The 24836-nt window shown below is 41.5% G+C and overlaps 1 protein-coding gene across 4 annotated transcripts in view; it reads left to right on the top strand.

Moving 5' to 3' along the window:
- The first annotated feature begins 853 nt into the window (after positions 1-853).
- The window catches only part of LYSMD4 (LysM domain containing 4), a 32018-nt gene continuing 8035 nt past the window's right edge, over positions 854-24836 (top strand). Inside the window, exons 1-3 of one of the 4 annotated variants that reach the window (XM_027067951.2) lie at positions 854-924; positions 2406-2695; positions 4825-7297. In XM_027067951.2, coding sequence (XP_026923752.1) covers positions 2414-2695; positions 4825-5436 — 894 coding nt within the window. In that variant the 5' untranslated portion in view covers positions 854-924; positions 2406-2413 and the 3' untranslated portion in view covers positions 5437-7297. The other 3 variants (XM_027067952.2, XM_015069011.3, XR_008299006.1) reach the window with 3 other exon arrangements.

The raw sequence follows: 24836 nt of genomic DNA, 5'->3' as shown, positions 1-24836 counted from the left end.
TTTGCTTTGTAGTTTAATTTGATTGCTACTGAGGTTTCATTTTTCTTCCCTATTAATCATTTGTATTCTTTGGTGAATTGTCCCCACTCATTTATCTAATGGGCTCTTCATGACTTTCTCATTAATTCGATGAGGTGTGTCTCAGTTAAGGATATTAATCTTCTGTGGTGTATGTTGCAATTATGTTGCAATCAGACCCTGGTTACGGTCTGATTTTTAATTTTGGTTTCCTTTTTGGGGGTTGAAGTTTTAAACCTTTGTGCTTTTCGTGCATGAGAGTGTTCACCCATCACTATTAGGCTTAAGGAGTCCTCCACCATCGACATTGGGTAAATGGTGTTGTTGTGGTCCGTGTTGTCGAGGTTCGGTGTTTTACTTTGGTGGACTTTGTGTCTTCCTGAGCGGGCCGGGGCAAACGCCTCCTGTGGTGGTAAGGGCTCAAGATGTGGAGACCCTGGGTTCTTCCAGCCCAGAGGAGCCACTTCGCAGAGGGAGGCCTCAGCAGGGGACACCGGCTCTCCTGGGAATCCACCCCCTCGTTAAACATCATTTACACACAGGCCTCTTCTACAGGTGAGGAAGCTGAGGGCCAGCAGAGGACCGGGAGAGGGTGGTAAGGGGTCTTACAGCCTACAGCAGAAGCAAAACCTGCAGCTGGGACCAGCTGGTGCCGCCGTGGCACGCAGGAGGGCGGGGCCAGAGTCGTGTCGGACAGCTGGAGCCCCGCCCCGCCCAGGCCCCGCCCCCGGGCTGAGCTTCCGGTACCGACTTAGCTCAACCCGGCTCATTCCAGAGCCTGCGCGGCGCTGATTTCATTGGCTGTCTCGCCGTCCCCGCCCCCGGGAGACCTGCTGATTTTCGCAGCCAATCAGCAGGTACGGCGGCGGCGGCGGCGGCGAGTCTCGGCGGATCCCGGGCGCTGAGGTACCAGGGTTTGCAGGAGGGGCCGCGGTCCTGGGTGGGGGACAGCACGGGCCCTCAGTGGCGCGGCTGCTTCGCCCAGCTGGTCGGCTCGCGGGTGGGCCAGCTTCCTGCCTCTGGAGGGGCAGTGACCGCCACCGTCGGGGGCTGGCTGGAGGTTGTTCGGGGTTGGAGGGCAGAGGTCAGAGGTCGTGTCTTTGGGGAATGTTGGGGTCCCGCCCATCTAAGCCTAGGAGCGGGCCGCGCCCCGTTTTGTTTTTGTCAGCGCCCGTTTGGGGACCGCCCTCCTGGCACGGAAGGAGCGCTGAGGGAAACTGAGGCCTGGGAGCCGCCGGGGCCCCTCGCAGGCCCCGAGCTCGGATGGCGAGGCCGGCCGGTCCTCGGGCGCCCGCCGCCTCCCTCCTCCGGGCCCGTGGTTCTGTAGGGTGCGGGTTAGAGGGGGTGGGCGGCACGGCCGCGGGGGGGGCCACCGGCTGTCCCCGAAGGCCCCCCCCCCCCCGGGTTCTGATGCCAGCTCTTTCGGAGGCTGTCATTCCCCGTGTTTGAGATTTCGTGTCTGGAACCTCATTCGGACAGTTTGAAGAGGGGAGAGGGGGTAGCGTGGCTTTGGCACTTGGCAGGAGGTGAAAATAAAAACCAGACGTGGGATGTAATGAAGGCAGAGGGACCTGCGAGAAACTGGACGAATTTCTTAGCTCGACAAGGATTTTCTCCCCAACTTGCCCCGCATAGTGTGTAATTCAAGCTTTCGGCACTTGAAATCGAGAGTATTGTACTCCCCTAGGTCTCATAAGCAAGAGCCCTAAGTCTTGACCTTCTTGGTGAGGATACTTTGGAATGTGTAAAGTAATGAACAAGAATTGTTTTGTACAAAGTTCCGAGTTAAGATTCACAGAACAGGGAGGGTGGGAACCTCTCTGCTTGGGGGGGATCTTGGTAGCTTCTCTACTTCTCTGACACCCAAAAGAGAAGTTTCTTTATCTGTATGGGTTTTGGGGAGACACGGCTCTGGATGAGGAATAAGAGGGAAAGAGGGATTCTTTTTTTATTTTATTCTTTTTTTTATTTTTGAGAGAGAAACAGCACGAGCGGGGGAGGGGCAGAGAGAGAGAAGGAAACAGAATCGAAGCAGGCTGCAGGCTCTGAGCTGTCAGCACAGAGCCCGACACGGGGCTCGAACTCACAGACCTCAAGATCATGACCTGAGCTGAAGTCAGACCCCTAACCGACTGAGCCACCCAGGTGCCCCGCGATTCTTTTCATTTTCTATGCAGAAAGTGTGCAATTAGGCAATTCCCTTTCCCTCACCCTCCATCTGAGCTAGCATAAAACACATTCTTTTTTGTACTGACGGTATCTGTCGAGTATTTATAGTGGAAGGGGACGGGAGTAATCTCTCTAGCAATAAGTCCTTCACCTGTACTGTAGCCGCAAGAGGAATGGATGTGTCTTGTGTGGAATTAACCCTGGGGTTTGGTTTTCAGTTAAGAAAATGAGGCAGAAGGAAGTGTTAACCAAGACCTTCCAAGGCCCAGCCATTGTCTGTAGGACTCCGACCAGCCACGTTTACATGTTTGAGAACGGTGGTGGGGACTCAGGGGACTCCTCTGAGGAAGAGTCCCACCGCGTGGCTCTGCGGCCCCGGGGCAAGGAGCGCCAGAAGAAGGGTGCCCCCCACCCTCACCAGCCAGGAGCGGGGGACGTGGTGCTGCTTCAGCGGGAACTGGCCCAGGAGGACAGCCTCAACAAGCTCGCTCTTCAGTATGGCTGCAAAGTAAGAAACCCCACGGGGGAAGGTGGCTCCTGTGTATGTAGAGGAACAGAGGACCTCACTGAAGGGTGGGGGCCCTTGCTGCCCCTTCCTGACCCCCCCCCCCCAGGGGTGGTGTCCAGAGGCCTGTGGTATCGGTGAAGGGGTTTCCCATCTGGCCCGAGATGGAACGCAGGTGAAGTGCTTTGAGTTCGGAACCTTGGGTCATAAAAAGTGAGGGTTAGGAATCTCAGGTGTTGGGCCAGTTCTGTCTCTGCAGAGCACTTCTCTCCCTGTCCCTCCAAGTAATTTCAGAAACCTTTTTTATATAGTTTTGAGCATATTTTGTTTAAGACCTGCCAGGGCCAAAGATGCCATGCAGAATTTATCCAAGATTTGTTTGGTAGGGTTGCTTTTTTTTTTTTTTTTTTTTTTGGCTACTTCTCTTTTTCTGACACTTTCTTGCTGGTTGCAGCCTATTGGATTGGTCAAGTTTGACGTTCTCTGTTTTAGAACTGCATGATCTAGCCTGTGTGCGCTGTGTATCTGTATAACCCTGTTTCTCTCTTTAATTATGTTTTTAGCATTCAGAGTGATTAACATGGCAAAGTAAGTAGGAATGTATTTATAGAATTGCTGCATTTTCTCCTAGATTGAAACTTTTTATTTCATTTTGCTAATAACACTGTGTCATAACTTTCTATGGCCTCCTCTAAGGCTGTCTAACCAATTTGTTTTAAAAATCTTTTCTTCCTTAAAGTGTCTTATTACTTATCTAACGAGGTTCAAATGGCTAAACACATTGTATAGGATGTTGTGGTATTTCCCAGAGGAAATACACAGGCTGACCTCCTAGGGACACATAGTGGTCTCTCAATTGTACTGAGATTTATATTTGACTCTCTAACCAGCTTCTAGTAGGCATACTGTATGGTTTATTGAACATGGGCCGCAAATGAATCCTACCCTACAAAGATCTGAGTGGATGCAGTGGGCTTCTTAGAAAAGTGGGCTTAATTAAGCCATGAAGACTGTACGTATAATGCCTCCAATAAGTAATCAGTTTTCCTATTGAGAGTAAATAAATTGTGGTGTTTAGTTTATGAAGGGCAAAGACAAAAAGGTCTCAAGCACCTTATGCTTTAGTTTCAGGACATGGTAAATTAAACACGTCCACGGCCCCAGTTCAACTAGATGATAAAAACAATTGCTCAATAAGTAAAATAATGGAGATGACTGATTTGAAAAAGGTGCTGTCTAAAGGTCTGTTGGCCGTAGTTACACTCTAGTTAAAGTGGACTTAGGAGTTAAAACCTTAAAGTCCATCTCTGACACTTTCATTAAGTTCCAAACATTAGCTTGAGGGAGGGTTTGACTTAAATTTTGCACCACCCCTCCCTTAAGATTTGTCTTGCTCTTTGTTACTTTGTGAAACCCACAGTGCTGCCTCTTCTCCTGGAGTCCTAATATTGAATCGGAGATTTCAGTCCGTACTTTCCACCTAGATCCGTGTGATTCCCTACGTGTTACTAAGTATCATAAGTGTTAGGAAACCCTCAGAGTGAATTAACTCTTGATTGCTTTTATCTACAAAATAAGTTTATATACCATACAGTACTTCTGGGCATGAAAACATGGTAGAATCATGAGGACTTACCTCTTAAAACAAAATGACAGTTAAAGTCGGTTCTGAGTGTCAAGCTGGCTGAGGTTTGGTCTGGCGATCGCTAATGTAATCAGCTACTGTACTGGGTTCTGATGTGGGAGGGAAGTCAGCCAGACGGGGGCATTGTTGCCTCAGAAGTTAGAAGAAGTAGAAAGGGCCACTATAGCATTTTTAGTACCATGACTGGGTTTCACCTAAAAACACTTTGTTGCAGTCACACTGTACACAAACAAAAAACGCTTTTCCAAAAACCGATTATATGTTATTCAAACTTGTAAATCTGCTTGGAACTGTGATAAGGCTGAATTAAAGCGAAAAAACAGCTATTCAGCCTAAACTCATTATGTGTGCAGGTGCAGTTTTCCAATATTCATCAGGGTCTTAAAGGGGGGTGGGCTTGGATCCTCTTTCGGAAAGAGCTACTTTTTGGATATTAGTTCTAAGGAGTTTACATAGTTGATGATGTTTGTCTTCATGACTTCCCTAGGTCGCAGATATCAAGAAAGTCAACAACTTCATCAGAGAACAAGATTTATATGCTTTGAAATCTATTAAGATCCCAGTGAAAAATCATGGGATCCTAACAGAGACCCACAAAGAACTCAGACCCGTCCCAAGCCCATCCTCAGAGACTAGAGTGACCTTCGAGGAGCTGCCAGACCCAGACAGGGCAGCTGTAGGCGCCAGTGCCCTGTCCAGCCCACTGACGGATTTCTTTAAGGGCATTGACCAGAATATTGAGCGCGCCGTGCAGTCAGAAATCTTTTTAAATGAAAGTTGCTGTGGAGAGACCTCCAGTCAGCCGCTGCTTCCAGCGCCTCCGAAGACCCCAACAAACGGTGCAGACTGTGGGATTCAGTGGTGGAATGCTGTTTTTATCATGCTTCTAATTGGGATTGTTTTACCAGTGTTTTATTTGGTCTATTTTAAAATACAGGCTACTGGCGAGATCCCCAGCGGCTTGAACACAACCACTGTCCCCAACGGCTCGATGACCGTGAGTGCAGTTCCAGGGCAAGCCCCCAGAGTAGCCGTCCCAGTGCCAACCATCCCCTCTTCAGACAGCCAGTTCAGTCAGACCACCCGGGCAGGGAACTAGCCATCGTTGTTCCTAAAGAATCCGGCCAGTGTCAGCATTTGACCTCCTAACATGCATCACCTGCCATCGGCCAGAGCCTTGGGTGCCGCATTTCCTTTTCTGTGACATACGGACACGTTTCAGAAAACACCATTGTGTTCTCAGTAACACTCACCTTGGGGAGTAGGCTTGCCTAACCCAAGGCTGTGGGAGCCAAAACACCAGCACCCTCAGCCTCCTACATCCAGAAGTTAACAGCAAGAGAAACATTTTCACGTGGCAGGTGCCACTTCTTGAAGGTATGTTGTGGACTGGCACTGTGTGGGCCCCCAAGTTGGATGTGTTCGGAAGTTGAAGAGCGGCCTTGGACCTTCAGTGTGGGAGCCTCTGGGGTCAGCTTTGGTCACTTGGCTGTGTGCGGTATCCCCTGCCTGCTGTGAAGGGATGACCAACTGACAAATGATGTTCTTTGTCTCCCTGGCAAAGGAGCTGTCCAGTAGCGTTGAGTATCACCCTGTTTTAGAGTCTGACAGATAACCATTGTAACTGGCCCTACTTCATATTTGCCCCACCAGTTAGCTTTTTTGAGGCAGTGTCCTTTCTAGAATTGAAAATGCCCTAAATCCAAATTGCTCTAATATTGAGTAAACGGCAGTTCTGTTCTTTGTAGTTCCAGAGCTAACTTAGTGACGCACAGGCCTGTTTTAAGCTGCTGCATGGTGTGTCCAGCAGGTCTTGGCTGGAACACTTGGGGCTGTTGCTCAGTTTCACCTGGGATGTATTCTCACTGCAGTGGCTAACCAGATTCCCTAAGTTAGCATTCTTAGAAGGAATTGTTGCCAGTGTCTGGAGCTGAGTAGGTGCAGAGAGAAGAATGAGTGCCTATCACCAAGGTCCCAACGTGTGATGCTTCTAAGGCTGAACAGTCACCAGTCCAGTGTTGCTGAGAGCAGCAGCCCCTGTGTGTACCTGGAAGGGAAGTGCAGGGAGGATGGGTATGCTTCCTGCAGCTTCCTTGATTCTAAGGAATTCTAGAACCATTGCACTAGAAAGGGACTCAGTGTTTTTCTTTGGGTAAATACGCTCTCTGTATAGTGCAGCTTATGATGTTAAAGACCAAACACTTAATGGAGGGCCTCATGGTGACCCTTGCCGTGGAGGCCATTAAAGAGGGGTCAGGCACCCATCAGCCTGAGGTTTTCTTGTCTCTTCTACACAGCAGCAGTCGTGCTCAATGTGGAGGCTCCGGAGAGGCCCGGGTCAGCCTCTGAGGCTTTGCAGGTGCAGCAGGGGTGTGTGGGGTGAGGGTTGAAGAGCCTGCGTGGCCAGAACCCATCTCGGTCCCAAGGAAGAGTGGAAATGGGCTTACGTGGTTGGTGGCTTAACCTCCGAGAAGCCTGCCACCAGGGAGGAAGACCCACTGCACAGATAGGGAGATTTGAGTGTGATTTATATCATTTGACACATCAGACCTAGAGATAAGTTGAGAAGATTTCATCGTGTAAGAGGAGGGTACTTGAGATGGGCTTCTAATTTTTCTCCTCTCAGCTATGTGAAAAATGTTTTGCCCTGGGTTCAATTAGTAAATTTAAAGTATCTTCAAAGTTAAATGTTTTCTTCAAAACCACAGTGGTCTTCACGATAAAATGAGCTTGTGAATCTTTGCTCCAGGAAATGTTTTGATCATGTGAATGCTCTTCCAGCCAAATGTCTGTGCTCACTGTGCCCCTTGGAGGCCACAGGTTTCTCTAATGTGTCACCATTAACTTCACCAGGCAGAGCTGAGTCCCATGGGAAAATGGCTTTTGCCAGGCAAAGAATAATTATCTGTATCCTTTACTTTTTTCAAATGGAATAAAATAATTTCTTCTGTGAAGGAAAATTGATTCCTCTCTTTTTTTTTTTTTTAAATTTCGGCGGTGGTGATTCAGAATGAAGAGATGATACAACAGTGTTGGAGAAGGTGGAGGTGTCCGTGTCTAGGGGGCGAGGCGTGTCTAGGGGGGCGAGGCGTGCCCAGGGCTTGTGTTCAAGGTTATCCCAACAGGTGAAAAACAGAAGTGGTAAACCAGCACAGTCTCACTGATTGGTCTGCACAATGTGCTTTAGAGTGCCTTTATTAAGTATGCGTAAGAGAGACCATGAAGCTCATTTTGTACACATTTTACTACATTTTTAGTGTGTTAATATTTTAAAGAAACAGATTTGATAGGTAGTCTTCAGTCCTTTTGATTGAACAATAGTGCCCAACATTGTGGGCACCTAGGGAATCTACATCATCAGGCAAATGATGCTCCCGTTTTACTCTGGGGCAACAAGGCTGTGGAGACTCAGCAGAAGCCTCAGGGTCGCTCCGAGCAGGACTGCCCAGCTGAGGAAGGGTCACAGTCCTTCCTCTGAAACACAGTTCTTTAAACTGCCTCTGTTAATAGTGAAGTCTGCCTGGGGTTGAGGGAGAATGATAAAGATTCTTTTTTCTCTACATCTGCACCAGCATTTATGATCCCTTATCTTTCTGATGATAGCTGTTCTCACAGATATGGAGTGGTATCTCATTGTGGTTTTGATTTGCATCTCCCCAATGATTAGCGATGTTGAGGACCTTTTCATGTACCTGTTGGCCACTTGTATACCTTATTTAGAAAAATGTCTATTCAGGTGCTTTGCCCATTTTTAATTGTCATATATATATTATTATATTATGATTATATATATGACATGTAATATATAATATATAATAGCATATATATTATAATATGTAAGAGTGTATGTATAATATGTCATATATATATGTACTTAAATATATTTTGCAACTGAGTTGTGTGAGTTCTTTACATATTTTGGCTCCTAACTCCTTATTGGATATATGGCTTGCAAATATTTTTTCTCATTCTGTAGGTTGTCTTTTCATTTTGTTGATCTATTTTCTTTTGCTGTGCAGAAGCTTTTTAGTTTGATATAGTCCCACTTATTTATTTTTGCTTCTGTTGCATATGCTCTTGATGTCATATCCAGAAAAGCAGTGCCATGACCAGTGTCAAGGAGCTTACCACCTATGGATTCTTCTAGTAGTTTTATGGATTCTGCTCTTACATTCAAGTCTTTAATCCATTTTGAGTTAATTTTTGTGAGTGGAACAAGATAGGGATGTACCTTCATTCTTTTACATGTAAATATCCAGGTTTCTCAGCACCATTTATTGAGGAGACCATCTTTTCACCATTGAGTATTCTTGGCTCCCTTCTCAAATATTACTTGGCTGTATATACAGGGGTGGATTTCTGGGTTTTCGCTTCTGTTCTGTTGGTCTGTATCTGTTTTCATGCGTTTACCATACTATTTTAATTACTGTTGTTTTATAATATAGCTTGAAATCGGGAAGTGTGATGCCCCTGCTTCTTTTTCAGGATTCCTTTGGCTATTAAGTCTTTTGTGCTTTCATATAAATTGTAGGATTTTTTTTTCTGCTTCTGTAAAATTTGCCATTGGAATCTTGATAGGGATAGTATTGAATCTCTAGACGGCTTTGAATAATATGGAAATTGTAAACAGTATTAAATCTTCCAATTCATGAACACAGGATACCTTTCCATTTTTATCCATCAATGTTTTGTGTTAAGTGTAGAGATCTTTCACCTCCTTGGCTGAATTTATTCTTTGTTTTTAATGTTATTGTAAATGGGATAATTTTATTTCTTCTCATATAATTCCTTGTTAGTGTATAAATATGTTACCATATGTTAATTTTGTATCTTGGAACTTTACTGAATTCACTGATGAGATCTAACAGTTTTTTTGATGGAGTCTTTAGAATTTTATGTATAGAAAATCATGTCATCTACAAATAGAGACAATTTTACTTTTTTTTTTTTTTCAATTTCATGCTTTTTATTTTATTTTTTTCTTCCCTGATTGCTCTGGCTAGAGCTTCCAGTACTACGTTAAATAAGAGTAGCAAGAGTGGGCACCCTTGTTTTATTCCTGATCTTAGAGAAAAAGCTTTCACCCTTTTATCACTAGGCATGATGTTAGCTGTGGGCTTGTTATATATGCCCTTATTATGCTGAGGTACATTCCTTCTACACCTAAATTGTTAAGAGTTTTTATCTTGAACGGATGTTGAATTTTATCAAATGTTTTTTCTCCATCTATTGAGATGATCATATGATTTTTATCCTTCATTTTGTTAATAAGGTGTATCATACTGATTGATTTGCGTATGTTGAACCACCTTCCATCCCTGAAATAAATCCCACTTGATCATGGTGAGCGATCCCAAAATGTGCTGCTAAATTTGGTGTCTTAGTATTTTATTGAGAATTTTTGCACCTATATTCATAGGGATATTGGTTTGTATGGTGTCCTTTTCTGGCTTTGGTCAGGTAATGCTGGCCTTGTAAAGTAAGTTTGGAAATGCTCCCTCCTCTTTGATTTTTTTCCTTTTTTTTTTTTTTAAGTTTGAGAAGGATTGGTGTTAATTCTTTAAATGTTTGGTAAAATTCACTCTGAAGCCATCTGATCCTGGGTTTTTCTTCTTTGGCAGATTTTTACTCATTGAATCTCTTTACTAATAATTGATCAGTTCAGATTTTCTGTTTATTCCTGATTCAGTATTGGTAGGTTATATGTTTTTACTTTTTTTTCCATTTATTCTAATTTGTCCATTTGTTGACCTGGTTGTTCATAGTAGTCTGCTTTCATGTCACTTTTTAAATGAGGAGCAGAGAAGCTTCTACTTCCCTCTCCTGGCCTGTTTTCTACCATTCCTTCAAAGCTTCCTTCTGACACAAGCCAGGAGCTCTCTGTGGAAATGGTTGTCTTGAAAGAGTTATAACCATTTGTGTGTGAGATGGGGTTTAAAAATGTTTGTTTTCCCTAGTAGATCAGGGTATCTGTCCCTGTGTTTTGGCAGGACATCTGGTGTCCTGGAGGGAGTGTCAAGAGAAGGCAATGGGATGGACTAATTCATCCCAGTGGACTAATTCATCCATTTATTCAAGTGACATATATGGAGCACTGCCTCTGCCAGGTGCTGGTTGGGGTGCCCCACAGAGGTGAGGAAGGCTGATCTGGAAGAGATCATCTGGGAGATGGCCACAGCTTCGTGTAAGGCCTAGTAGAATGCAGTGTGGATGGGGAGAGGTGGGAGGGCACGTGTCTAAAGTCATTGAATTGAGACAGTTTCCACTTGGGTTGATAAGGTGGGAGGCTGAGCCTGTCTATAGGAAGGACCCAAACAGATGTGAAGATTTCTCTTTGGGAAAAGACTAGGATGCAGCACAGAATAAAAACAATCATCATTTAATTCATGGCACTCATTAGATGCCAGACAATGCTCTAAGAGCTTTATACATCAATCCATTTCATCCTTACAATATCCTCGGGAGGTTGGCACTTCCTATTCCTGTCTTACTAATGGAAAAACTAAGCTAAGATCACATAGCTTGTAAATGGGAAGGCTGGGAGTCCCACCCAGGCTGACTGGCTTGGGACCCTGTGCTCTTTAACCCCTTTGCTTGGGGCCTTGCTGCTCTGTGCTTCCCAAGGCAGGGTTTTAGTAGGGGACAGAATTGAGAGAAGAGAAGATTGAGAAGATTTCTTCTGGTCCACAATAGGGTACTGGCCATGCAGTGATAAGAACCCTATGCATTTACCTGCCTGTTTTCTGGGTGGTGCTAGCAAGCCAGTGGTGCCAGTGAGCCTTGACTGTGAGAAATAAGCCTCATTTGCATCAGTAAAGTAGCCTTCCTTAGCCAATTCCTTGCAGTACTGAACACCTTGGGTAGGGTTCCTCCAAGCTTATTTCTGGGGAGGAGGTACTTCTGGCATCACCAGGCCAAGCAGAGGCATGAGGGTGGGGTAGGGGACAGGATCCATTTTTGCCTGTTCTCCAGGAGAACAGCTCCTGGGTACAGTGGAGCTGCTGAGGAGACTTGGGGTCACCCTCCCTGCCCCCCTGCACGGTCAGGCCCCACAGCCCTGGGAAGGATGGCATGGTGGTGATGTGCAGCTCCAATTTGTGCCCTCTGCCCTCTTCCATCCCTGCTTCTGTTGTGCAAGAGCCCTGAGGGACTCCTACAGTAGTGATCTGGGAGGGGGTCTTCCTACATCTTCAGGAAATACCAGGTTATTTTAAAACGCATTCACCACCCTGAGTAAGGAACATGTGCTACCATGCATTCGTTCCCAAACCTTTCAGAGCCAAGACGCTATGTGAAAACAAGACCTGGCCGGCCCTCAAGGTACTTAATACCCTTAAGGTACTTATAATCTAGTGGGAAAGATAAAACTTATATTAAGGTGGTGATAGGGGAGAACATGCTGACCCCATGAGAAGAAAAGGGATAAGATGATACATGGGTGATAAGAAAAGTTTTCTAGAGAAGGTGGCATTTTCTTAGGTGACACCTGAAAGGAGGGAGGGATTTCATAATATACTCTCCAGTGGAGGCTGGAAGCCAGGGAGATCTTGTGAACAGGGAACTATGAGTAGCCTAGTAGCTTGGAGTGAAGAAGTGCAAGCAAACAGAAATGTGGGAAAATGCTGCAGTAATAGTTGGAGCTAGGTTATAGACAACCTTGAATTCTGTAAGTGACTTGGACACTTGATGGACAGTGAGAAGCTATTGAAAATCTTTGGACAGTAGAGATAGTATAGTTAAGCACTGACTTTAAGAATAGTAATCTCCTAGTTTGGGAGAGGAGAGGCCTTAAAGAGGTGATGTAATTTGATCATGAGGAGCTTGGGTATAGTTGTTTTCATAATTCTTTATTGGGGGTTAATCAAGCTTCTTGGATCTGCAGGTTTATATGGTTTCATGTAATTTGGAAAAATTCAAGCCATTATTTCTGCAAATATTTTTTTCTGATTATTCCAGTCCAATTACCCATATATTAGGTCATTTCATGTCTCACAACTAACTGATGCTTACACATTTTTCTTTGTCTTTCTGTTTTGGACAATTTCTGTTGCCATTTCCTTTATAATATCTAATTGGGATATTCAGTACATCTTGTACTAGAGGTATTTTTCATCTGTAGAAGTTCTATTTGGGTTTTCCTTTATGACTTCCATTTTTCATCATTTCTCATACTTTCAAACATGTGGAGTGTATTTATAATAGCTGTTTTAAAGTCCTTATCTGATAATTCTATCATGTGTTTCATTCTGGGTCTATTTGTAGATTTTTTTTTTTTCTGGTTATGGATTGTATTTTCTTGTTTTCCTGCATGTTAGGTAATTTTCGGCTGGATGCTTGACATGGTGAATTATATGTTGCTGGGTGCTAGATCTTGTCTTCCTTTAAATATTTTTTGGCTTTGGGGTTTGAAATCAGTTTGATCCTTTTGAGACTTGCTTTTATACTCCGTTAGGGCAAGTCTAGAGCAGCCTTTAGTCTAGGGCTAATTCAACCCCACTAGTATGATGAGATACTTGTGAAGACTCTACTCAATGCTGTGGTGTAAGAGGTCTCACTGTTCTGGCTGGTGGGAAAGCAGGTTATTCCTAGCCCTGCATAAGCATGGGAATGGTTCCACCTACTTTCTTCTGTTGGTTCTTTTCCTAGTCTCTGTGATTTTCTCACATGCTAGTCCAGCTCAGTACTCAGCCAGAGACTTAGGGGATCTCTCTTCTCTTCCTTTCCCCGTATTCTGTCCCCACAATTCTAGATGCCTTGGCTTCCTTGAACTTCAGACTCTATCTCTTCAACTTGGCAAGATCACTGTGCTCTGTGCTCTGGTCTGGAAACTTTTCAGGCAATGAGGTAGGGCACTTCCCAGTTATACCTGGTTTATTTCTCTTTCCCCAGGAATCACTCTCCTGCACTCTTTTGTCCAGTGTCTTCTATCTTTTGTCTAATTCTTTGTTTGAGGTGAAAGAATACATCTGGTCTCTGTTATTCCATTATGGCCAGAGCAGAAGTTCATAGGCCAGAGTTAGAAGAGGGGCAGCCAAAATGGTGGCATGAGGGGTCAAGATTGGTTTACAGGCAGATTCAAGGGAGCGGGGCTGTTGGTGGACTCCAAATTTGTGAACTGGAATCAGTCATGGGACAGGAAGTCAGAAGAGGCAGATTTTCTTGCAGGGGCTTGGAAATAAGTCCACTCAGTTCCATATGCTGCAAGACAGCTGTATGTGAGGCTTGTAGTTGATTTGGTTCAACAAACATTACCTTCCCTTATGTGTCAAGTGCTAGGCTCCCTGGTTTTCAGTGTGTTATCTCAGCTGAGTAGTTGGAAAAGAGAGACAGCCCATTTATCAGTAATCCAGGCAGTTATGGTGTTATCCTTGTTCCTTATTGCCATTTTGAGATCATTATTCAACCCTTCTTCCCTAAATCCTTTCAGAACTCCATAATCTACTTACCCTTTTTTTATTGCATTATCTACAGATCTTCTGGCCTCTCCCTCTCATCCACTGAAGACTTCAGCACCTGTTCTCATTCTTGGATCCATGTAGATCAGCGCCTTCCCATGTTTTTGAAGTCATTATCATATAGATAAAATAATAAAAATTATGTACAGCACTGTGGAGGGGATTTGATGATCTTTGTGGGCTCTAATAAGTGTTACAGATAGACAGAGGGGTAATAACTGAGGAGTTTGGTTCTGTCAGGTTTTTGAAATGGGTGATCAAAAGGCATGCTTTTATGCTGATGAGAAAGATGTAGGAGGGAGGTAGAAATTGCTGCTACCAGAGAGGGGATAGTTGCAGGGGTGAAGACATTGAGGGGGAGAGAGGTGATGGGTCCCAATATACAACATGAAAGTCTTGGCCATAGATAAGAGCAGAGAGTCCATCCATTGTACCTGGAGGGAAGGCAGAGCACATGGGTACAGATGCAGGCAGATTCCTGGATTTCATGGTGGGAAGACCAGGTAGGTCTCATTTGATTGCATCTATGTTTTCAATGGAAAATGTGACAGGAAGTAATAAGCTGGCAAGAAAAAGAGGTAGTCTTGGGGGTTTGAATAGAGAAAGAGTAAAATACAGTTGATCCTTGAACATGGGGATTAGGGGCACTGACCCCCAGCAAGTCGAAAATCCTTGTAGAACATGACTACCCCAAAACTTAACTACTAATAGCCTACTGTTGACTAGAAGCCTTACTGATAACACAGTTGATTAACACATATTTTGTATATGTATTACTATATACACTATATTCTTACAATAAAGTAAGCTCGAGAAAATGTTAAGAAAATCATGAAGAGAAAATACAATTACATCATTGTACTGTATTTATTGAGAAAAGTCCATGTAAGAAGTGGACCTCCTTGAGTTCAAACTCATGTTATTCGAGGGTCAAATGTAGTGATGTCAGAAAATGAGGATGTCAACAATACTAGGGGATTGTAGTTGCATTTTGGGGCAGTGTTGAGAGCCTTTTAAAATTTGTGGTCATGATAGAATAAAAATAGGAAACACAGAATTAAACCCAAATACATAAATAAATTTTATATATGCTGTCATGTGGCATCTCAAATCAATGGGATAAAGATGAACTTTTTAATAAATGGCTGTTGGACAACTAGATAGCCATTTGGAAAATATAAGACCCATACTTAAGAATAAACTCCAAATGGGTTTTTAGGAATCTAAATATAAAAGATGAAACTATACGAATACTAGAAGAAAACATTGGTGAATTCCTCTCTAACTTTGGTGTAGGGAAAAGGATCCTAAATTTAACTCAAAATTCATAATAAAAGCTTGATAAATTTGACTATATAAAATAATAAAATTTTGCCTGACAAAAGTATCACAAAAAGCCAACTGACAAATTGGGAGAAAATATTCATAGCCTATAACAAAGGGCTTATATCCCTAAATAAAATAAATAAATAAACAAACAAATAAATAAATAAAACTTAAAAATTGAAGGAGAGAGGGGCACCTAGGTGGCTCAGTCAGTTAAGTGCCTGACTTTGGCTCGGGTCATAATCTCGTGATTTGTGAGTTCGAGCCCTACATCAGGCTCTGTGCTGACAGCTCCAAGCCTGAAGCCTGCTTCAGGTTCTGTGTCTCCCTCTCTGTCTGTCCCTCCCCCGCTCACCCTCTGTCTCTCTGTCTCAAAAATAAATAAACATAGGGGCGCCTGGGTGGCTTAGTCGGTTAAGCATCTGACTTCAGCTCAGGTCATGATCTCTCAGTCCGTGAGTTGAAGGCCCATGTTGGGCTCTGTGTTGACAGCTCAGAGCCTGGAACCTGCTTCAAATTCTGTGTCTCCCTCTCTCTGCCTCTGCTCTGCTGACACTCTGTCTCTGTCTCTCTCTCTCAAAAATAAAGATTAAAAAAATAAAAAAAAACACAAAAAATTGAAGGAGACCAAAACCCCAATAAACAAATGGAAAAAAGACATGAACTGACACACAAAGATTAAAATGGCCTTCAAACATGAAAAAATGTTCAAGTTCACTCATTATAGAAAAAGACAAGTCTAAACATTGATATATTTTCTCACAGACAGGTAAAAATTTTAAATATAACAACATTCTGTTGGTGCAGTTGTGGGGAAACCGGCATTCTCATACATTGTTGGAGGAAGTGCAAATGGGCAACAACTTCTCTGGGAGGTGAATTTGGCACTACTTAACAAAACTACACAGGAACTTACTCAGCAATCCTACTTCTAGGACTTTACCCTAAAGATAAATATCTAACATTATGAAGATACATGTGCTTAAGCGTATTCATTGATACATGCAAAATACTAGAAACAACTTCTGTGACTATTCACGGACGACTGTTGTACATCCATACCATGTGGTGCTATGCAACTATAAAGAATGGTGAAGATTACTAGGAACTCACCACTTTTGGGGGTGATTTCCAATTACACTGTATTTTGTTATTTGGTTTTGTTTCTCTGATTTTAATGAAATCAAATTGATCAAATTTTTCACTATGGTTTGCTTCAGAAGTTCCTTACACTAAGTCAGAAAGTTGTTTTCTTGTATAATGACATTGTTCTACTTTAACTTTTAGGTATTTAATCCATTTGGAGGCTACCGTCTTGTGTCATGTTAGTAGGAATCCAGTTTTATTTTTCTCTATGTAGTAAACTAATTTTACCAACTAATTTTACCATTTTGTGGTGTGGAAAAATGGCTTAATATTTTTGGGAAGAGATTCCTACCCCACTCCTTTTAATATTCTAATGAACTGTGAGCTGTTTTTTAAATTGATACATAATTGACATGTAACATTGTGTAAGTTTAGGGTATACAATGTGTTGATTTGGTACATTTATATAATGAAATATGATTACTACTGTGTAATATCTCCATCATATCACACAATCATGGTTTCTTTTTGTGGTGAGAATATTTAAGATTTAATCTCTTAGCAATTTTGAAGTATATAATACAGTATTAATATAATCAAAATGCTATGACTTAGATCGCCAGAATGTATCCATGTTCTAACTGCAAGTTTGTGCCCTTTGACCAACATCTTCCCAATTCCTCCCACCCGCAGCCCCTGGAAACCACTATTCTTGTCTGTTTCTACAAAGTTCAGTTTTTTGAGATTTTGCATATAAGTGATATCATACAGTATTCATCTTTCTCTGATTTATCTCACTTAGCATAATATATTTAAGGTCCATCCATGTTATCCTGAATGGCAAGATTTCCGTCTTTCTCATGGCTGAATTATATTCCTGTGTGTGTGTGCGTGTGTGTGTGCCCGCACATGTGCGCACACCCCCTCATCTTTATCCATTCGTCCATTTTTTTATCCAACTTAGGTTGTATCTTGGCTATTGTGAATAATGCTGCAGTAAGTGTGGGGGTACAATTATCTTTTTTATATCTTGTTTTTCTCTCTCTCGATATATACCCAGAAGTGGGATTTTCTGGGTCATACGGTTGGTTGTTTTAATTTTTTTGAGGAACCTCCATACTGTTTTCCATAGTGACTGAAGCAATTTATATTGTCACCAGCAGTGCATGAGGGTTGTTTTCTCCACACCCTCACTAATACTTGTTACCTCTTTTCATTTTTTAAAGATTTAAAAATTTTTATTATTAAAATTTTTTGAGAGAGAAAGAGAGGGAGAGAGAATGTGCACGTGAGTGGAGGAGGGGCAGAAGGAGAGGGAGAGAGAGAATCTCACAGGGCTCAGTCTCACGACCATGAAATCATGACCTGAGCCAAAATCAAGAGTTGGGTGCTTAACCGACTAAGCCACGCAGATGCCCCAATTTGTTACCTCTTTTTGATGCAAGGTGAGGGGATATTTCATTATGGTTTTTATTTACACTTTACTGATAAGTTGAGCATCTTTTCATGTACCTGTTTGTCATCTTGATATCCTATGTCTTATTTGAAAAAATGTCTGTTTAGATCCTCTGCCCCTTCTTAAATCAGATTGTTTTTAATACCATTGATTTGTATGAGTTTTTCTATATTTTGGCTATTAACCCCTTACCAGATATGTGGTTTGCAAATATCCCCTCCCCCCCATTCCTAGGTTGCTTTTTAATTGTGTTGTGTCTTTTGCTTTTTAGTTTGATGTAGTCCATTTGTTGATTTTTGCTTTTGTTGTTTGTGCTTTTGGTATCATCTCCAAAAACACATTGCCAAGACCAACGTTAAGGAGATTTTTTCTGTTTATTTCTAGAAGTTTTATGGTTTGAGGTCTCATGTTTAAGTCTTTATCTGTTTTATCCATTTTGAGTTACTTTTTGTGAGTGGTGTAAGATAGAGGTACAATTTCATTCCGCATGTGGTCATCCAGTTTTCCCTACACCATTTTTAGAGACTGTCCTTTCCCTACTAAGTAACTTGGCTCCCTTGTCAGTATTTGTTGACTGTAGGGGCGCCTGGGTGGCCCAGTTGGTTGAGCGTCTGACTCTTGATTTTGGCTCAGGTCATGATCCCAGGGTCATGGGATCAAGCCCTGTGTCAGGCTCCGTGCTGAGTGTGGAGCCTGCTTAAGGATTCTCTCTCTCTCTCTCTCTCTCTCTCTCTTTCTCTCTCTCTCTCTGTCCTGTCCTTCTCCACTGCTTGTGCTCTCTAAAATTAAAAAAGTAATAATTAAAAAAATATTAGTTGACTGTACATGCAGGGGTTTATTTCTGGGCTCTCGATTCTATCCCATTGGCCTATGTGCTTGTTTTTATGCCATGCCCACGCCATACTGCCATGTAGTATAGGCTGAAATCAGGAAGTGTGATGCCTCCAGGTTTGTTCTTTTCAGCATTTCTTAGGCTGTTCAAGGTCTTCTGTGGCTCCATATAGATTTAGGATTGTTTTTTCTATTTCTATGGAAAACACCATTGGGATTTTGATACAGATTGCACTGAATCTACAGTTGGCTTTGGGCAGTGGGGACTTTTTAACAATATTCTTCCCATCCACGAACACGGGTTCCATTTCTTTGTGTCATCTTCAATTTCTTGCATCAAAGTCTTATAGTTTTCACCCTACAAAACTTTCACATCCTTGATTAGATTTATTCCTGAGTATTTAGATGCTACCATGAATGGGATTATTTCTTTTTTAGATGTTTTGTTGTTAATGTGTGTAAACATAACTGTTTTCTGTATGTTTATTTTGTATCCTACAAATTCACCGAATTTGTCAGTTCTAGTGATTTTTTGGTGGTATCTTTAGGATTTTCTATATAATATTATATCATTTACAAGCAAAGACAGTTTCACTTTTTCTTATTTGGATGCCTTTTATTATTTTTTTCTTAACTGATTGCTCTGGCTAGGAGTAGTGACAGTAGGTATCTTTGGCTCGTTCCTGGTCTTAGAGGAAAAGTTTTCAACCTTTCGCCATTGAATATGATGTTGGGTGTGGGTTTGTCATAGATGGCCTTTATTGTGTTGAGGTGTCTTCCTCCTGTACTCAATTTGTTGAGCATTTTTATCATGAAAGGTTGTTGTGCTTGTCAAATGCTTTTTCTGCATCTATTGACATGATCTTAAGATTTTTATCTCGTTCTATTACGGTGTATCTCTTTCATTGATTTGATTTGTGTGTATTGAACCACCTTGCATTCCAGGCATAAATCTCACTTGACCCTGGTGAATGATCTTTTTAATGTGCTGTTGAATTTGGTTTGCTAATATTTTGCTGAGGATTTTTGCACCTATGTCAATCCGGTATGTCTGTCTGTAATTGTCTTGTAGGCTCCTTATATGACTTTGGTATCAGGTAATGTTGGCCATGTAAAATTAGTTTGGGGTTATTTCCTTCTCTTCAGTTTTTTTGAATAGTTTGAGAAGGATTGTCATTGATCCTTCTTTAAATATTGGGCAGAATTCACCAGTGAAACCATCTAGTCCTGACTTTCCTGTGTTGAGAGGTTTTGATTACTGATTCAGTCTCCTTACTTAATATTTGTCTGCTCAGACTTTCAGTTCTTCATGATTCAGTCCTGGTAGGTTGTATGTTTCTAGGAATTTAACCATTTCCTATAGGTTATCCATTTTGTTGGCATATAATTATTTATAGTAGTCTCTCATATAGTATTCCTGTAGTATCAGTTGTAATGTCTCCTCTTTCATTTCTGATTTTGAGTCCTCTGTTTCTGAGTCACTCTAGCTAAAGGTTTTTCAGTCTTGTCTTTATTTATTTATTTTTAATTTTTTTTAATATGAAATTTATTGTCAAATTGGTTTCCATACAACACCCAGTGCTTATCCTAACAGGTGCCCTCCTCAATGCCCATCACCCACTTTCCCCTCCCTCCCACCCCCCATCAACCCTCAGTTTATTCTCAGTTTTTAAGAGTCTCTAATGGTTTGCCTCCCTCCCTCTCTAAATTTTTTTCCCTTCCCCTCCCCCATGGTCTTCTGTTAAGTTTCTCAGGATCCACATAGGAGTGAAAACATGTGGTATCTGTTTTTCTCTGTATGACTTATTTCACTTAGCATAACTCTCCAGTTCCATCCATGTTGCTACAAAAGGCCATATTTCATTCTTTCTCATTGCCATGTAGTATTCCATTGTATATGTAAACCACAATTTCTTTATCCATTCATTAGTTGATGGACATTTAGGCTCTTTCCATAATTTGGCCATTGTTGAAAGTGCTGCTGTAAACATTGGGGTACAAGTGCCCATATGCATCAGCACTCCTGTGGGTAAATTTCCCTTGGGTAAATTCCTAGCAGTGCTATTGCTGGGTCATAGGGTAGATCTATTTTTAATTTTTTGAGGAACCTCCACACTGTTTTCCAGAGCAGATGCACCAGTTTGCATTCCCACCAACAGTGCAAGAGGGTTCCCGTTTCTCCACATCCTCACCAGCATCTATAGTCTCCTGATTTGTTCATTTTAGCCACTCTGACTGGCATGAGGTGATATCTCAGCGTGGTTTTGATTTGTATTTCCCTGATGAGGAGTGACATTGAGCATCTTTTCACGTGCCTGTTGGCCATCTGGATGTCTTCTTTAGACAAGTGTCTATTCATGTTTTCTGCCCATTTCTTCACTGGATTATTTGTTTTTCGGGTGTGGAGTTTGGTGAGTTCTTTATAGATTTTGGATACTAGCCTTTTGTCCGATATGTCATTTGCAAATATCTTTTCCCATTCTGTTGGTTGCCTTTTAGTTTTGTTGATTGTTTCCTTTGCAGTGCAGAAGCTTTTTATCTTCATGAGGTCCCAATAGTTCATTTTTGCTTTTAATTCCCTTGCCTTTGGAGATGTATCAAGTAAGAAATTGCTGCAGCTGAGGTCAAAGAGGTTTTTCCCTGCTTTCTCCTCTAGGGTTTTGATGGTTTCCTGTCTCACATTCAGGTCCTTCATCCATTTTGAGTTTGTTTTTGTGAATGGTGTAAGAAAGTGGTCTAGTTTTATCCTTCTGCATGTTGCTGTCCAGTTCTCCCAGCACCATTTGTTAAAGAGACTGTCTTTTTTCCATTGGATGTTCTTTCCTGCTTTGTCAAAGATTAGTTGGCCATACTTTTCTGGGTCCAATTCTGGAGTCTCTATTCTATTCCATGGGTCTATGTGTCTGTTTTTGTGCCAATACCATGCTGTCTTGATGATTACAGCTTTGTAGTAGAGGCTAAAGTCTGGGATTGTGATGCCTCCCGCTTTGGTCTTCTTCAAAATTACTTTGGCTATTCGGGGTCTTTTGTGGTTCCATACAAATATTAGGATTGCTTATTCTAGCTTCGAGAAGAATGTTGGTGCAATTTTGATTGGGATTGCATTGAATGTGTAGATTGCTTTGGGTAGTATTGACATTTTAACAATATTTATTCTTCCAATCCATGAGCATGGAATGTTTTTCCATTTCTTTGTATTTTCTTCAATTGCCTTCATAAGTTTTCTATAGTTTTCAGCATACAGATCTTCTACATCTTTAGTTAGGTTTATTCCTAGGTATTTTATGCTTCTTGGTGCAATTGTGAAAGGGATCAGTTTCTTTATTTGTCTTTCTGTTGCTTCATTGTTAGTGTATAAGAATGCAACTGATTTCTGTACATTGATTTTGTATCCTGCAACTTTGCTGAATTCATGTATCAGTTCTAGCAGACTTTTGGTGGAGTCTATCGGGTTTTCCATGTATAATATCATGTCATCTGAAAGTGAAAGCTTGACTTCATCTTTGCCAATTTTGATGCCTTTGATTTCCTTTTGTTGTCTGATTGCTGATGCTGGAACTTCCAACACTATGTTAAACAACAGCAGTCAGAGTGGACATTCCTGTCATGTTCCTGATCTCAGGGGGAAAGTTCTCAGTTTTTCCCCATTGAGGATGATAATTAACTGTGGGCTTTTTATAAATGGCTTTTATGATGTTTAAGTATATTCCTTCTTTCCCGACTTTCTCAAGGAGATGCTGAATTTTGTCAAATGCTTTTTCTGCATCGATTGACAGGATCATATGGTTCTTATATTTTCTTTTATTAATGTGATGTATCACACTGATTGGTTTGCGAATGTTGAACCAGCCCTGCATCCCAGGAATGAACCCCACTTGATCATGGTGAACAATTCTTTTTATATGCTGTTGAATTCGATTTGCTAGTATCTTGTTGAGAATTTTTACATCCATTTTCATCAGGGATGTTGGCCTGTAGTTCTTTTTTGCTGGGTCTCTGTCTGGTTTGGGAATCAAAGTAATGCTGGCTTCATAGAATGAGTCTGGAAATTTTTCTTCCCCTTCTATTTTTTGGAACAGCTTGAGAAGGATAGGTATTATCTCTGCTTTCCATGCCTGGTAGAATTCCCTGGGAAGCCATCTGGTCCTGGACTCTTATTTGTTGGAAGATTTTTGATAACTGATTCAATTTCTTCACTGGTTATGGGTCTGTTCAAGTTTTCTATTTCTGTTTGAGTTTTGAAAGTGTGTGGGTGCTTAGGAATTTTTCCATTTCTTCCAGGTTGTCCAGTTTGTTGGCATATAATTTTTCATAGTATTCCCTGATAATTGCTTGTATTTCTGAGGGATTGGTTGTAATAATTCCATTTTCATTCATGATTTTATCTACTTGGGTCATCTCCCTTTTCTTTTTGAGAAGCCTGGCTAGAGGTTTATCAATTTTGTTTATTTTTTCAAAAAACCAACTCTTGGTTTCATTGATATGCTCTAGTTTTTTTAGATTCTATATTGTTTATTTCTGCTCTGCTCTTTATTATTTCTCGTCTTCTGCTGGGTTTGGGGTGTCTTTGTTGTTCTGCTTCTATTTACTTTAGGTGTGCTGTTAGATTTTGTATTTGGCATTTTTCTTGTTTCTTGAGAGGGGCCTGGATTGCAATGTATTTTCCTCTCAGGACTGCCTTCACTGCATTCCAAAGCATTTGGATTGTTGTGTTTTCATTTTCATTTGTTTCCATATATTTTTAAATTTCTTCTCTAATTGCCTGGTTGGCCCATTCATTCTTTAGTGTTCTTTAACCTCCATGCTTTTGGAGGTTTTCCAGACTTTTTCCTGTGGTTGATTTCAAGTTTCAGAGCATTGTGGTCTGAAAGTGTGCATGGTATGATCTCAATTCTTTTATACTTATGAAGGGCTGTTTTGTGACCTAGTACGTAATCTATCTTGGAGAATGTTCCATGTCCACTTGAGAAGAAAGTATATTCTGTTGCTTTGGGATGCAGAGTTCTAAATATATCTGTCAAGTCCATCTGATCCAATGTGTCATTCAGGGCCCTTGTTTCTTTATTGATCCTGTGTCTAGATGATCTATCCTTTGTTGTAAGTGGGGTATTAAAGTCCCATGCAATTACCACATTCTTATCAATAAGGTTGCTTATGTTTGTGATTGTTTTATATATTTGGGGGCTCCCATATTCGGTGCATAGACATTTATCATTGTTAGCTCTTCCTGATGGATAGACCCTGTAATTATTCTATAATGCCCTTCTTCATCTCTTGTTACAGCCTTCAATTTAAAGTCTATTTTGTCTGATATAAATATGGCTACTCCAGCTTTCTTTTGACTTCCAGTAGCGTGATAGTTCTCCATCCCCTCACTTTCAATCTGAAGGTGTCCTCAGGTCTAAAATGAGTCTCTTGTAGACAGCAAATAGATGGGTCTTGTTTTTTTATCCATTCTGATACCCTATGTCTGTTGGTTGGAGCATTTAGTCCATTTACATTCAGTGTTATTTTTGAAAGATATGGTTTAGAGTCATTGTGATATCTGTAGGTTTCATGCTTATAGTGGTGTCTCTGGTACTTTGTCTCACAGGATCCCCCTCAGGATCTCTTGTAGGGCTGGTTTAGTGGTGATGAATTCTTTCAGTTTTTGTTTGTTTGGGAAGACCTTTATCTTTCCTTCTATTCTAAATGACAGACTTGCTGGATAAAGGATTCTTGGCTGCGTATTTTTTCTGTTCATCACATTGAAGATTTCCTGCCATTCCTTCCTGGCCTGCCAAGTTTCAGTAGATAGGTGTGTGACTACTCTTATGTATGTCTACCTTTGTAAGTTAGGGCCTGTTTATCCCTAGTTGCTTTCAGAATTTTCTCTTTATCCTTGTATTTTGCCAGTTTCCCTATGATATGTCGTGCAGAAGATCAATTCAAGTTATGTCTGAAGGGAGTTCTCTGTGCCTCTTGGATTTCAATGCCTTTTTCCTTCCCCAGATCAGGAGGTTCTCTGTATGATTTGTTCAAGTACACCTTCAGCCCTTTTCTCTCTCTTCTTCTTCTTCTGGAATTCCTATGATACGGATATTGTTCCGTTTGATTGCATCACTTAGTTCTCTAATTCTCCCCTCATACTCCTAGATTTTTTTATCTCTCTTTTTCTCAGCTTCCTCATTTTCCATAATTTTATCTTCTAATTCACCTACTCTCTCCTCTGCCTCTTCAATCTGTGCTATGGCTGCCTCCGTTTTATTTTGCACCTCATTTATAGCATTTTTTAGTTCCTCACGACAGTCTTGTCTTTAAAAAAACAAAAACAAAAACACAGCTCTTTTTTTCATTGGTCTTTTT

The sequence above is a fragment of the Acinonyx jubatus genome, chromosome B3 (assembly GCF_027475565.1).
Source record: "Acinonyx jubatus isolate Ajub_Pintada_27869175 chromosome B3, VMU_Ajub_asm_v1.0, whole genome shotgun sequence".
NCBI lineage: Eukaryota > Metazoa > Chordata > Mammalia > Carnivora > Felidae > Acinonyx > Acinonyx jubatus.
This window is presented reverse-complemented; position numbering and strand designations above follow the sequence as displayed.